General features: G+C 36.4%; 1 protein-coding gene across 5 annotated transcripts in view; it reads right to left on the minus strand.

The window, feature by feature from the left end:
- SKAP2 (src kinase associated phosphoprotein 2) overlaps positions 1-16851 on the minus strand; it is a 137694-nt gene that overhangs the window by 18733 nt on the left and 102110 nt on the right. For all 5 annotated transcript variants that reach the window (XM_074900447.1, XM_074900446.1, XM_074900445.1 and 2 more), the window contains 2 exons: positions 14361-14429; positions 7693-7805 (listed from right to left, as the gene is read on the minus strand). In XM_074900447.1, coding sequence (XP_074756548.1) covers positions 7693-7805; positions 14361-14429 — 182 coding nt within the window. The remainder of the gene's footprint in view (positions 1-7692; positions 7806-14360; positions 14430-16851) is intronic.

Genomic DNA, 16851 nt, shown 5'->3' on the forward strand with positions numbered 1-16851 from the left:
TTACATGGAACTCGTGAAGTGACTGACAAGAGTGATTAAGCAAGTTTTGCTAGACATCAGCCAAAAAAACAAACAATACATGAAATGAGGGAAGTGGCTTAGTTAAGCGGTCATTAAATTGCATATGACAAATGGCATAGAAAAAGCCTGTGGACTACATTATCCATTGAAAATGTTCCACTTAGCAACACTACATGAACTTAGAAACAATTGTTTTTAAAGAAACAATTCAGATACCTCAAATTAAAATTAAAAGCATGCTGCTGTTTTGAAAACTTTCTGGGTTTTGCTACTTACTAATACACCACTTACTGCTCTGGCATGAAGCTAAGTGAAAAGATGAAATGAATGTTGATGTAACAGACTAGTAAACTAATTTAAGGATTCACTGCAACCATTATACCACACAGACAATATCGCAACACAGAAGCTTTTACTTTACATTACTATTCTTCGCATGGGTCTCAAGAGCAACATGAATCCCAATTAAACTATCTGCAGTCTACAGAAGTCTGAACAAAAATATAATGCAGATACCTGGCTACCAAGAATATAAAACTTTAATCTCAGGTTTTAGAATAATTAGATAGCAGTCCCTTTTAAACTGATTAAAGTACAGACATTTCTCTTTAAACTTCTAACCACTCCTTTCTGTCCTCAGTACCCCAAAAGAGTCCTTACTAGTCAGGCAGATAAGCAGTCCCCTGTCCTCTCCTGAAGTCACACATAAAATCCAAAATGATGTATTTTTCCTATCAACATTATCAATTCTAAACTCCTTCATAGTAACATAGTTTAATTAATACACTGCTGTTGTGAGGTCCATATGTCTACTACTGCTGCTTAAGATGTGTAGTATAAAAGGCTAAAGCCCACAGTTGTGGGAAATAATGCTTAATATGTAGAAAGATATTGATAGAGTTAGGAGTTTTACATGAATTTTTAAGAGCTGGGAAGCACAATGCTTTTGCAAGCATCAGCTTTAGATCTCAGGTACCACTGGGTTTACCATCTGGTATCCCTCACTGCATTCAGCTCTTAACATCACTGCTAACATAGGCAACCGACTATACTTCAGAAGGACTGATAAAATAATAAAGAGTCCTTTAATCTACAGGAAACCATTGTAGTCAATTTATAAGAAATATTGCATCCCTTTGTAGGATGTGTAATTATTTTCTATTAATCATGTGCTATAAAGCTACATTATGTGGTTATTCTGTTATCACTAGAAAGAGGCCTGCAGTCAGCTCCTGACAATGTTAGGTAATTACTAACACAAAGCTTCTTTCTCCTTATGTAGAAATGCTATCAAGATCCAGAGGTGCTGTGATGCTCGCTGTATGAAAATAACTCTCCAAAGAAATTCAATAACTGCAAAATGAATTGCTCCAAGGCAAATAGAGGGATAGGAGAGGGGGGCAGGGCCAGATCCAGCTGCCCTGCAATGAGGAGAATGCACAAGTGTGCGGCCACGGCTCTGCCATGTGACTGGGAGCACATTTGCCATACCAGGCAATGTTAGGCCCGGGCGGGGGGGAGGAAGGGGCCACCACAACCCCTGGAAGACAAGCACCAGGCAGTGGAATATATTATGCCAAATAATACAAACCAACAACCTTAACAAATGACCAAATGCTTTCTAAGCTACTTCTGTGTTTTCGCTCTCTGTAAGAGTGTTGTTTTTTTTTTTTTCCCCCAGCAGAAATTTATTAACCAAAGTGAAGTAATTTCACGGGGCAGCTAGGAACAGGTTATGACTTAACATTTAACATGCTGGCAAAACATTCTCTGTACAGCATGCTATGACAGCAGGGGAAAAAATGCCATCAGGGTTTACAGGCTCCTTAAATGCTCTCATCTGAACACACTGTGAGCGGACGTGTTTCCCTGTCCTCATCCCACCAATTTCACTGCACTGATGTGTATGTACATATGACTCCATGAGACACTGATCATAAGTTTTTGCACTTGGGGAAAACACAGTAGGTGGAAATACACTACCTGATTTTTTACAGACATCTTTCAAATCCAAGGGTTTTGTATTAGATAAAGAATTTTGATAGGCAAGAAGTGAAAATTTTTATACTCAAGAGGATTTCCAAAACAGTCTCTACCTTTAGAACAGATCCTCTGTGTAAATGAGCATCTTCAGATGCTTTGCACCCTATTAATTTCTACTGACTTTAGCAAAAGTTGAGAACATCTGGTCCTTGTGCAATTAGTCCCTATTGTTTAATACATATGGTATGTTTTTGGTGTTTGTGGGGTGGGGTTTTTTTAGTTATTATTTTTTTAGAAAGAGTTGCTGAAAATCATCATTGTGTTTCAATGCCTTGAAGAAAACAATGGAGTTGTATTTAAAAAAAAACACAGCTGAAGTGCGTGAAATCAAGATTTTGCTCCTGCCCTCTTCCAGTGGCACTATAACTAATATTAACTCATGGGCTGGAGATCTGCAAACTTTAAAACTGAAAAGCAAAATATATCTATAGCCTCATTTGGAGTTTGAATAAGTAGCCTCTTCTATCAAGCTAAAGATGTACGGGAAGCAGAGAGAAATTTTTTTCAAAGAATATCCTGGGGGGCACTTTTGGCAAGATAATATTTTAAGACAACTCTAATCCATCCAGGAGATTCACACCAGCTAAAAAGTTTCAGAACTTGCTTTGGTGTAATTGCTGAATGATACACTATCAACCAGGGAGCATTCTTGGCACAGAACAGCATTTTCTCTAAAAAGCAGAAAATGACAAATGTTTTAGATAACTGAATGAGACTTCTTCACAGGTAGTAGAGTTGTTTTAAGACAGCAATAAAATGGTCATCTTTAAGAATATAAGCCTCAGATTTATTGTATGGTTGCGTTACTAGGTTTTATTCCCTGCAATGACATGAGACAAAATAAGACACCAATTAAAGAGTTCCAATATAAATCAGGGTAAGCAGACTGAATTCTGAACCAAAACTGGCTCCTGAAAACACCCTGGAATGATAGAAGGGCCATTTTATTTTCCATTAGATGACACAATGCCAAAACTTTTTCTAATCAGTTAAGTAAATGCTTACATATTATCAGTATGCAAACCAACAGCACTAGAGTCACTTTGCATTAGTCTGTCTTAACTAACCTTCCATTTAAAGGCCTTTGCTGTTTAGAAATGCATCTTTTTTATTTTCTTCTGGAAGGAATATACCTAAACAAGCCAGGAGAAGGAACTGTACAACTTAGTATGGAATTTTAGTTTCGATCAGAAGCATCCCACCACAGTGAATCTCCCAGTGCTCCCACTTTCCCCACCCTGGCTCTCTTCGCAGAGCCATCAGTCTCAGAGAACACACGCTACATTACTTTCAGATTAAACCAAAATGGAAGACGCACTTGAACATGCTCCAACCACTAATGTGTTCTCATTCTACAACACCAGGCTAAACCTCTTTGGACATCAAACCCCTTTGAAAATACACAGTGTGGACACTGGGGCCTCAACACTGTGTTTCACTCTGCAAATATGGTCATATTGCTATTCTTTATTTGCTAAGGTAGACATGGGCAGTACAGTCATGAAAAGAAAAATTACTGTTAAATACAGATCTCAGTATGAGAAAATAGACTGACAGAAAAAAAGAAAACACTCAGAAATTTAGTATGCCGTTCACATCTTTTTGAAAAATACTGAATGAATACATTTTATTAAGATTATCCAAATAAAGTACAAAATGCTCACATGGATTATGAAACAGTCGCACTGTTAAACTGTACTTTATTTCATGAGCAGTAAACTGAGCTATGGAGATTTATTTGCTTGTCTTTTCACTAAGTAAAACATACAAGTTGGGATGTGAGCATTTTAACAGTTTCAATACAATTTCAATGCAATTTCTTATATTGAAAGAATAAAAATCTGCCACTGGAAATGTACAATCACTGAATAAAGGGTATCTAAATATCAAGTTAACACACTCATGGAAAATTCTAGAACAAAGGGTTAAGTCATAGATGAGATTTCCATTAATCATAAATACCAGAGTAAGCAGCATTATATTGCACTGGCATGTATAGAAATAATAACAGGGAAGGAGAATTCCAGTTTGAGATATAATTTCAGATTTTGAAGTATTATTTGTTGCTTTAATGCAAATATAAATGAGATGGGAATGAAATTAGTTTAAAAGTTAAGAAATGCCAGTAAATCGAGTAAGTAGAAGCCTCCTAACATCTAAGAAATTTTCCATTACTACTTGCATTTGGCTGATGAAACTAAGGAATTTCCCAACACAAAACATGCACCTAAAGCAAAAAAACAAACACTGTTAGTGCTGCACTTGCATAAACTGTACATACCAAACTTTAAAAAAAAAAGAAGTAATAGGCTACCTCCACTCACAGTTGTCTTTGTTTCTAGAAATTGATTTCTTGGGTAGAGCTATGGAAGATTTATAAAAAGGATTGTTATGTCACAGTTTGTTTCCCCATTTATCATATGGGCTTGAAAGCAAAGGCAAGCCCATAAATGAGCAGGAGTTAAGAGCAATCATCCTTTTAGAAAACAGGACGCCCAAGTATTGCATTTCTAATAGTCAATATTAACTAAGAAGTCAATATTAACTAGGAAATCTTATTAATGAGTCTCTCTATCAGTAAAGCTATAAAATGTTTTCTACTGCAAAACAGGAAGAGGCATATAGTTTTCTGAAAGTTCGCATGATTCATAATATAAGTTTAAAAAGCCACTTGAATATTGAAGAATATTATAAATTATAATAGTATGAGTTTATCTGTACACATACATTGATGAATTTATCTAAAAAGTTAACCATTTTTTAAAATTAAGAAAAGTTAACACGTACTATTGCAACAGTTCTGTTAATTCTGCTCAAATTAAAAACTCAACTTTTGAAGGAATTCTCAAAGGTAGAAAAACCTAGAAAAAAAATTGGGGATTTTTTTTGTAATAGCCTGTAGTACTGCTGCCACACAAAAGCCACAGTGGACATAAATATTTAGATAATAGCTAAAATAGTTTTTGAATGCACCTTTGAAACAGGGAAAACACACTTTTCTACAGTAATTACAGTAGTCGTGCATAGGTATTTGTCTTACCAGAGTACAAGCATGCAAATCATGCTCGTTGCACTAACACTGAATTTTGATGCTCAGTTTAAAGCAAATTATGGGGAACTTGTCTTTGCATAATGCTTAGCTATTTTAAGAAGTAAACACTGCCAGACTGAAACCTTGCTCATTCTTCTAAAAGGCGTTCACCTAGAAACTTACGTATAACATACTGCTCCTCTTGCTTTACTTAAATTATAGCAACGCTCAAATTTGCTAAACTGGTTCATAATTACTTCTCTTGTACTAATGATATAATTTCTTAGAAACAAAATAGTCACTTTTCTCCTAATTTCTATAAAGGTATGTGAAAAGGAGGTAGAAACATATTGCTTTGGTATAACTATTGCTGGGAGAGACAAATATCTATCCTACCACGTTCGTCAGAGCAAGCTATACCATTTACATTTCATTGTAAAACAAAGAACTATTATATGTTGCACAAATATGTTCAATATTTTGTTAATGCTTCACCCTACCTACTATAATACCGCTATACCCGTACTTACTTCCTTATCAGCAAAATGTGATTTTCAAGAGTAATGTTCATACCTGGCTGACATATGATAGAAAGGCAATAAAGCCATAGCTAGGTTCAAGCTGAAGCTAAATTTATGACACCATTTTGGATCCATACACATTGCCTCCTGTCAGTACCTGCATCTCTCTTTTTTAACCACTAGATGGTGTGAAAAAATAAAAAAATTGCCAAGGATTCCTGCCGACGGCCACAAAATCCGAGTATTAATGTAGTGGATTAGGAAATATTTTTTGAAGAAAAGTCTTGACCCACTTCAGGATGGTTAGGTTCACTTTTCCTTTGGTTATATTTTCACTTACCAGACAAAGAGCTCGTAAATAATCAGACCTTGAAACTGAATCAAGTGAAGGGTTAAGATGGATAATTCTTTAGCACTTTCCCCTCCAGGGACCCTAAATTCAGAGCTGACAGTAGTGGCCAACACTCATTTTTCTGAAAAAGCTGTAACAATCTTTAAGCGAAACAGGGCTGAATTTTCTGGGCTGTATTTTGGAGTAGAAATCATTCCCAAAGAGAGAGGCTCTATATATCTGAAGCAGCAGTAAGCCTCTTTCAAGGACCGATTACGGATTAATCACAGCATGACCGCAAAACAGTTGATATACAGAGGACATCTTAAGCTACTGTTTTTCTATTCTGCTCCATTTTTTAAATTAAATTTCTCACTCTTTTGGGCAAGGAGTAGCAAATTATTTTTTCACCTACAAGCTGAAGATTAAGATTTTATAGTACCCATAATATTAAGCACAACCCACAAAGAGGCCTAACGTACAGTGGAATCTGTTTGTTCATGAGCTTTTTTTCAGGGAGGGAGAGGGGGAAGAGATGGTTATTTTAAATTAGTACCATTCTTCAGTGCTGTATAACTGCTTGAAAGTCTGCCCTATCCAAGAGTGTTATCCAGCCTTTAGTAATGCAATTCAGTTATTAGTTTAAGTGACAATGAAATACCTCAAAAGACATGCACAGTCACATTACCAGCAGTAATATATCTTCCATATTTTTATATAGGACTATCTTTCTATCCATAAATCTTAAATTTATTTAAACAGAAGCTGTTACATTTATTATCCGGAAACATTGTAGCTAAAGGTATCATTGAAGATTTAAAGCAACTGTAACAAAACTGAAGAGTTTAAGACAAGCAGATGCCTTTCACTTTCATGCACCTACTTGTATATTTCAATGACCTACAATATCTTTGGCATTAATTATACTGAACAGCAATTATATCTGAGATATATATTCTACATATATTTTTAAAGGTGAGTTTTTTTTAATGAGAACTTGAAAAGCTCAGCTGTTTTCTAATAGGTGAGGAAAAGAGAAATTTCATTTGATGAATTGTTCAGAAGTAGAGTTCAATGGACTATGAGATATGTATTTTAGGAGAGGCTTTGTTTTTGTTGGAGGGGTTAAGGAAAAATAAGACAATTAACCAACATTAAAGTAAAATAAAATTTCACGCTTATACTGCTTATCATCACTTTAGAGAAGAGGAATTATAATTCTCATTTGCTTTGCAAACAGGAAAGCAGTAAATTAAAAATTGCCCAAATCTGTCAGGGCAAACAAATTTGGAATCTGAGCTGTCAGAACAACTACAGTGTACATACAAAGATGAAAGCATAGTTCAAAAAAACAAACCATCTTCTGTAGCAAGATGCCCAAACAGTCAGAATCAGCACAGTCAGGAATATAAAACAGGAAACAAAAAAAACAATATACAAGATAATTTAGAATTCTACAAGGTTAACTTTCACAAGCAGAAAGCACATTGTCTCCCGTTAAATCAGTTAACAAATGGTAGCCAAGATTTAACAAGTAAATAAACATGCTTTTCAGTTAATTCCTGTTACACAGCTATGTTTTAAATATGATTATAGTTCATTTGACAAAATAATTAATTGCAGTGAATATCTGATTGCAAACAATGGATCTGAAAGGGAATGCCAATTTCCCCCCACAGAACTGTGGGAATATACCTTTCCGCCATGGCTCTCAACAACTGTGTAACCCCAGAAGCATCCCATACCTTGCTGAGAATGTAGATAATGTCACCACGTTTAAATGTCAACTCATCAGGTACATCTCCTGTGCAGTCCCACAAACCTTGATAGAAATTGGCATAATCGGTATTTTTGCTATCTGCAAAAAAAAATGCATCTAATTACAAAAAGATACAGATTGACTAAAGTTACTCTTTAAATGTCCACACACTACAAAGCATTTTATTAGTGCACATTTCTTACTGCTAGCTCCAGAAACAGCTCCTTCATCTCACAGAAGCAAGTGGAAAACGAGTTTAATATGCAAGCCCTTCACTGGCAAGTTGTATCACTTAAAGACGTGTAGCTACAGGTTTTCAAAGCATTTTCCAGCTGCAACTTAAAGCAGCTAGTTTTCCTCTACTAATATGTTTCCAGCAAGCCATATTTCTATCCCAACTTGAAACTGATAAAATTGCTAGAATATAATTAATAATAAACTGTGAAAGGAAGCCAAAGGAAGTATTTTGTGATACACTCCCCCTCCCTCTCCTGTTCCAACAAAACTAAATAACTTCTCTGAGAACCTTTGAGATAATCCTTGTTTGTTCCTTCTGAAATACTGGAGAACTTGGAAACTGTTGCTGAAGCTGCATTTTAAAAATATTTGTGTCAGCTCCAGTTTAGGACATTAAGCTCTGGCTAAACATGCAACTACACTACAGTCATAAACTCATCCTTCTAACAGCATAAGCACAATGGATGTGCTGTGTTCAAGCTGCCATACAGACCATTAACTGATTGATTATTTAGCACTCTTTGCTCTGTAATACGGCAATAACACAGTAATAAATGCTTTGTCATACACTTACAATACAGAGTACATCTATTGAAACACAGCGCTTACACATGGTTAAATACACTGGGTGCTTCTGTTACACTGCAAACTATTTCCTGTTTTTAATTCCATGAGAATGGAGTCTGATGAGTTAATGCAAAAAGAATGTAAGCAATACCGCTAAGATGACCAGTTACATTATGTATACACTAACCAGACAGAATGTATATGTACTAATAATTTACATCACTGGAAAGCTATCTTCTAATTCTGATAACATAAATATCACTGAACTGGCTGGATCAAGGCTGTCATCTTAGTTTTGTTATATGATCCTTGAACAGCAGGCTTGCTGGTTATTCCAACATATACCAGTTACATTTGCATGTCGTTAGCACTCTACACTATTATTTATAGTTTACGATTTAATCATGATTGGTTCATTTTATTACTGAAAAAATCCTGTTAAAATGTCAAGTATCAAGCGATAGAAAGTGTCACGCTATAAAAAAAACAGCAGTATTCAACTTGTGGTTTTCCCTATTTTGACAAATACTTAGATCTTAATTTTAATAATCTCTATATGAGCATGAAGAGCTTGTTTTCTATTTATCCATTTCAGTCTGTGTTCTGTGCTATCTTGTTTTGATGGCAATACGGTCACAAGGCTAAATATTCACAACCTTGAATTTAAAGCTACTATGCAAGTTAGCAACCATTTAATTTTCCATGAACTGGCGATTAGTAGCTACCACGTGCTACACAGCACCAGGGGGCGTTCTGAGTACCAGTGCACAAATTCTTCTATCACATCAAAAGCAGCAATATATACACACATAAAAACTCCCGATCATTCAGAAAGAAGAAATACGGTTATTGTAAAATGCATAAACAGAATCATTTCAAGAGGAAGGTGGAAACAGTTTGAAATGTTGCACCTCCAAATTTTGGCCCTTCCCATTTGCCGGTTCATTATTCACCAATTCAGTATTAGGCAATTATAAACAGTAACATAGCTTAGCACCAAATTAATTTTTGATAAATATTAAATCAGAATCTCTCCTCAGTCTTTTATTACAGCACTGATCACAGTTCCCAGCTCTATCTCGTAAAAGATAACATAAGCCCACATGAGAAACGACTAAAAGAGCTATTTCCGTATAGCCTACCTTTCAGATCTTTCAGCAGTCTTACTGATTTGGTTTAAAACGCATTAATCAGGACTTTTACTTTTTCAGAATTCCACTGAAATTTACTTTTCACACTGATCTTTACCACTTTGAGGTCTGTTCTTTATGTGCCTGAAGTAACTCTTGTTAACACTAATGGAGTTACATGGGAATGTCAGCAACAGAGAAGATCCCACCACAGGTGAGACACGTCTCTCCCTAGATGTTCACTATGAGCATTTAATTAAGCCTTAAAGTGAGAAATCAACTCAACTAATATCATGGCCAACACTGAAAAAGATGCATGTTAAAATAAGCTTACTGCTACTGTGAAGATGTTGCCCAAAGACTAACCATGGCTCTGTGCCCTCATATGTGAATTCGACGTAAGACAGAGTTGTTTAAATCAGAAAGCCACAGTTCTCAGAAAACTGTATACCGGTATGTCAGGAGTACAGAAATGAAAAACAGGGAAAGTGTAAGTTTGTAAATAACCATGCTGGTCTTCCAACAAGTGTTCATTTCAAATTTGAAAACCCCTCACATACCCAGCAGCACAAGTTTCTCCAAATTCTGCAAGTGCACCTATTCAAGCATAAGAGCCAATTGTAAATTTAACTTCAGAATCCATCCATCTAAAGGGCAAACTCCTTCATAAAATGATTCATAGTGCTTCACAAACACAGAGGTAGAGCAAAAAAAAGCTCTGTAAAACACAAGCCCATTCTTTCTTACTTCAGCCACTCTTTCAGTTAGAGAGGACCCTGCCAGATTTCATTTGATTTACTCTGAGGATCTGAACAAAACCAGGGGACCTGGGTAATGGAATTCGGGCTTTATATGGTAATAAAATTATGTGGAGCTTCTTAAACACATGTAATACCTGAAAATAGCTAGTGGATTTAGCATCAAGAACTTATGCGCCCATTAGAGTTCAGATTCAAAAGGTATTGATTTTCTGGTATTACTCTGTCACAATTACACTCTATTCTTATACACTGTGAAATGTTTTGCGCCTTAAAAATACTATAATGACATAATTGCTAAACTAAAGTCTGTCATGTTTCAAAGGCATGGTCTCTTAGGCCACAAATACGAATAAGACATGATAAAAAAAAATTAAAATATGTAGCAGAGGGTAGAAAGCAGTCTCCTTTTACCTACCCACTGCTTTTAATATTACCAATCACAAGAAATGGCTGAGCAGGGTTTTGGATAGCTTGTTTTTCCAGGAAATACTTCTTTCATTCCATGACAGCTATCTGGATTAACAACTATCCAACAGTTTCCAAACTCTTCCACAAAGAATTCTTCATGGTTTTCTTCTGCTATCTCTTGTTTTTCCAGTAACAGTAATAGTATTTTGTCCAATATACTGATGAAAACACTTTATAGAGTTTACTTGACAGATCAAACAGCAACAGCTGCCAGCCTTCCTGACGGTAGGTTCAGACTGCTTATTTCACTAAAAAATACTGGCACCTGACAATAAGTGCTTGAAGAAAGAAAGGTGAACAGTTCATTTTAAAAAAATCTGACAAGTATATCACTCAAGCATGCACTTCAAATGATATAGACTGTTTAAAATTTGAGAATGCCCATGGATTACTCAAGGTAAAAAAAAAAAAACCAACACCAAACTTATAAGAATATTCTAACAGCCTCAATAAACAGAAAAAACAAAACCTGGAAAAACAGATCAAAAGTAGATACTTCAGAAGTGTGCTGTCCCATTGCAGCCTCAGCCAATCTAACTGCAGGCCATTCCATTCCTGACCCCTCCCTTGTGCCAATTCTGGCAGTTGTCATTCCTGAGCACAAACCTGGCAGAAAACTAAACTGATCAAAATAAAAACAGGAATTACAGCCCACGTATGGAAATGCACTACCTAGATCATTAGAATAAATGTGACTGTGTCTGATTTCCACTGATCTTCCATTGTAATGTTGATGGCATCTAAATTAGCAAACCCTACTATAGTAGTGACTTAGAGCTAGTAGTTGTATTATCTGCTTACTCATTCATTGCTTGTGGAGTGAAGAAACAAGCATGTATGTTTTCCTGTTACCACTATGGTCTACTGTCCATTATGTTTAACAGCTTGCCATTCTGATCAGATTCTTCAAAAGTTTATAGCATCAGATTTGAAGATTACTAGTCTGGGCTACTTAATATTTGAAAGAGGTGAACTTCTGGAAAATTACTGTATCCCCTTTTGGTGATGATGTGCTCAATATTTACCATACTGAAGGCTTAAAAATGGAGAGACAGGTGAAGTTCAAAATTTACACTACCAGAATGACTCTGGTTTACACAAGTGATTTAGACTCTCAATGTTAAGTCTCAATGCCCAGATGAGACATACCCTGTTAAAGGACACAGTTGGTTTTTTTCTGATGATGTCCTAAACTGCAAAGACTGCCTGTTACTCATTTACTTGCTCTCTTTCCCACATGCCAGAAAAATTATGAAATAAAGGCAAAATAATTGTGCTGTATTTATTTAGACTCAACATCTAATGTCGCACAATCTGTTCAGTATAATCTTTCTCACTTCCTTTCTATTATTCCTTAGTTACTCTAAAATCAAGGTATTTACAGTGAGATAGCACAGAACATGACACTTACTGAAACAGTGATTGTGGAAATTATAACGGGTAGACAGCAGTAGCAAAAAAGACCCAGCAAGCCACATTATGTAACTGAAACTCTTCGATGCTTTGGTATTTTTAAATAATTGGGTCACTAGCAATTAATGTAAGGCTATCCAGCAGCAACAGTCAGCATCAAGACTGAAAGAATAAAAATAACTCAAGTCTGTACATTAATTGAAGTAGCAATAAGCTAGGGCAAGAAAAGAGTGGGGGAAAAGGAAAGGGTTTTTGCACTTACCAGGCTAAGCTCACAGACAATATGCAGAATATTTTCTGTGAAATTCAGGTTTAGTAAAGCTAGGCCATAAATGAAATTTAAGAATGTATGTGCTGTTTGTGTGGAAAATCATGAAATATTCTTGAGTCAGATTAGATATTTATGATGTGATGCTTGTCAGGAATACTCATGCCAACTCAGCCCTAAAAATAATAGTTAACTAAGATCAGATGAGAAAATTACTGCTTGAAATTAATTTGATATCTGGGGAGAACTGTTATGGTATTTTCAAGGACATTACACAAATACTAGTAAGACTGGTAAGGCTGTTCTCACCACAGTTGAAACTCTTCAAAAATGAAGGTGCAAAGGTTTTGATTTCTTAAAAGTAAGACCATTTAGAACTTAAACAAGATACATTAGTGAAAAAAAATGCTTTTGCCAACTTTATAATTGGACTGACCTCATGCTTCATTATGACAACACACTCTTCTAATTACAGTGATGTCTAAATGAGTACTAAATATTATGGCTGTAATGAGTCATGTTGTCTTACACATGTTTTTAGCAGAGCACAATGCTAACAGCATCTGATGATTTGGCTCTTGTTTCCTTTCCAAGAAAAGCAACCTAAACTCCTCACAGCAACCTGTTCCTGCTTTCCTGTATGGGTCAGGAAATCAGGCCTCGGTTTCCTCTTCACATGTTGCAACAGGAAGAGCACTGCAGAGCCACTTCCTCAAGGAACTCTTCTTGCCCACCCTTTCCTTGACAGCCCTGAAAGAATTATGTGTATTATGTACAATGGGGGAAGGAGAGTCAGATTGCATGTCAGTGCAGGTCACAGTGACAATGCAGCAGATCTCAAAAAGGTGTAAGGTCTGATAAGAAGCAAGTCTTCTCTACTTGCTGTGTCAAATCACTGATAGTTTATCTAAAGGTCTGTGCCCTTGAAGCACATATATATCTTGTTTTTAAGCATAACTGGAAATACCCTTCTGTCAAGAAAAGTTGTCTGGCCATGTGACTTTATATGGTGTTTACAGTTATTTTTCCAGTCCCAGAGATAATTAGCACAAGGGCAGTTTGCCAAGCTAAAGCTGAGAGAATATCCTTCACAGCCTTTCTGGGCATTTGTGTCCTTTTCCAATTTTTATGCTGCTGTCACTGGACTCTGGCATTTCTTACCCAATTCATTTGCTTTCTGTGGTAATCATATGCAATGAAGATATGCATGGCCAACATTTAAACAGGCTGCAGATCAATTAGTGGTCTTAAGTTTATCTGATTTTTATCAAAGAAGACAGAGCTTTGGGTCGATTGTCAGAGCCTGTGTCAAGTTGACCTTTTCAGAGACGTCTACATTGCCAGTCCCTTGGGCAACTTGTTGTCCCCTGTTAGTCTCTGAATGGCAGAAGTCTGTTCTGCTCAAGCACAAAGTATACACAGATGTCTATATTACATTCTTATAGGTTTGACAGCAACTGCATGTTGTATCTATAAACTGTCCTTTAGCAGTGACACTTCCTCAATGATGATAAGCTAATTTATGCAACTAAATCTCCTTTGTGCAGAAATGAAAGCTAATTGAGTCATTACAAAGTAATTCAGGAAGGAATACCTTGTATAAATTGGCTTACTTTATAAATCCTTCTCAAGTGGTTTTCATGCATCCTAAGTGGTACTAAGCAGTTCTGCTGCCATCAAATAACCAGGTGAAAAAGACAGCTTTACAGAGCTATAAAAACATTATTTTAAAACAGCAAAAGGAAGAGACAAGAAAATAAATGTATAAAGAAAGTGCATACACAAAATAAAGAGGAAAGATTTTAATTACCTGAAACAGTGGTAACTTTCTCCTGGCTCAGTTTTCTTGGCACTTCAGCCTTGGAAGGAACACGTTCTTCTGCAAAATACATAACTGCAAATGAAACTCTGAAGGGGCACCTCAGCTGACAGGAATTACAGCCCACATCAGTCTGAAAGCCACACTACATTTCCAGATCATAAGCCCTGTTTACTATTTTGCATTCGTACAGAAGTTGGAACGTTGTTATTTCTGTGTTTTCCCCCACCCATCCAAACATCCAAGAGCTTTCTTTCAAAATCTCAATTGCAAACATCTGTTTCCCTTTTCACTCTGCTCTGAATGCAATAATACAGAGCTGTAGTTCTGCTGTTTCTCAGTCATTCTGAGACAATTAGAATGAGGGCCCTACTCTGTTACATACGTTTCTTGCCAGGATAAAAAAAAAGGGAAAATGAGGATTGAAAAAGTATCCCCAGCCCATGCAAGTATTCAGAAGTTCTTAAGAGAAGTATGCAGAGAAGGCAGAGGACATCTTACCTTCAACACTGTCATACAGACACACTAGCTGGACACCTGCATGATGGGAACACTACTGCTACAGATGCCATGCATTCAGCACTCCTGCCTACTGTGACCATGGTTTTAAGCAAGCCAGACTCTATCAAATAACCTCATGCAAGTTTAGGAGACAAGAAAAGAGAAAAAGCCTGGCAGCAATCAGCTCTGAAGCATGTTTTCTGGCTAACAGGCTTGGAACACTGAAATCCCCACAGGCAGTTTAGAAAGATGTGTTCCGTGCTCCCTGTCCAGCACAGATGGGGAACTCTCTCATGCCCACACCCTCACTTAAGTAAAGCCACACTCCACTCAGTACAGGGACACAAGATCTGCTCCTCACATTTCACAGTCAACAATTCTGTTGATGAGGCAAAAAAGGGAACAAATTATGAAGTATTTTAGCTGTGTTCTTTCTTCAGGTTCATAGGGAAGTAGAAACAGATTTACCTTGGCCTTTATAGTGTATCAAAACTGACAAAGCTGCTGTACAGAATGGGGAAATAGGATATTGATAAACCCACTTCTCAAACAAGAATTGGACTTTTAATACATTTTAAACTATTTGTCTTTGCTACTCATCACATCTTATACAGATATTCATGCTTCTTTTTAAGACACACATTTCAGCAACTAATTTTGATATTTTATTAATGACAGACAATAGACACAGAACTTACAGCTTTTAAAATGTTCCTTATTGTACAACTTTTATGTAATTGCCTACCTACTTTGACAAAGACTAAATTTTATATCAACAGCTCAAAGGATTTTTAGCCTTGTAAAAACTTAATCTATTCACAAGACTGTTCCTGCAAACATTAAAGCAGATGTTTAAAGCACAAGAGTAGACCTGTTAAAATGAGTATGCATAATTGCTGCTAACCTATATATGCAGTCCTACAAATATTATAATTACATCATGAGATTCACTCTACAAAGAGCTTTGAAATTCTGCCCTACTAAGCCAGCAAGAGTTTTTGGTCTCTGATTCCTGACTAGCTAAACATCTGGTCAAGATGAATATAAACTATTATTTAAGCCAAAAAAAAAAAAAAAAAAGAACCAACCAACAATAGAACAGAGAAAATCTGAAGCTGCAATACAACACAAACACTCTGTATTCTCCCACTTGGCATAACGCTTGTTGAACGTTTCCAAGTACACTCATTTGTTTATTTTAAACATTTATAATTGCAGCATAAATGGCAAAAATACATCCCCATGTGCTGTCCGGAGCACTAGGAGGCACTGTCATTCTGTGGCTTTCCTACCACTATTACACCACTCACAGGTAGCATTATCCCATTATTGGTCACATTTTCTAGGATTGCTTCCTTTTTCCAGAGCAACCCAGTTTCATCCAACACACAGAGTATTATATATTGACTAAATAAATGTTGATATTGCATGTTATTGAATGTTTGGACCTACATCAGTTGACGTGTCAAATGTACTGTTGACTTTATCACTGTCATGGTCATCAGACTATCTTAAACTGAGGACTGACTTTAGTAGAGGGATTTCAACTGAAGCAAAACAGCAGAGGAGGTTTGAAAAGAATTTTTCATAAGGTAGTTGTAGCTTGCATTGTGGTTTCATGGAAAAATTTAGAACATATGCATTCTGCTTCCTGAAAAACATTTCCTAGGAACAGGAGTTCACCAGATCCATATCTGAAGATGAAAAAATATCTCAACCAAGGCTCTTTAAATACTGAAAAGGTCCCAAATTCAAACAAAGGCTATTAGCATACTGGTTTAGATCCCAACCGTCCCCACTTATCCCACTTTGCTTTACACTACAATTGTCACATAGAAGACAAACTTTCAGGTGTAATTAAACTGGAATAGGTAGTCGAGAACCGAAATGATCATGGTCTAGCTGCTAACAGGTATTCAGTCCATGGAACCGGACTAAAGGGGCTCCATAGGAAACCTCTTCTGAAACATGCACAGTGAGA

Source organism: Athene noctua, chromosome 2, assembly GCF_965140245.1.
Source record: "Athene noctua chromosome 2, bAthNoc1.hap1.1, whole genome shotgun sequence".
Lineage (NCBI taxonomy): Eukaryota > Metazoa > Chordata > Aves > Strigiformes > Strigidae > Athene > Athene noctua.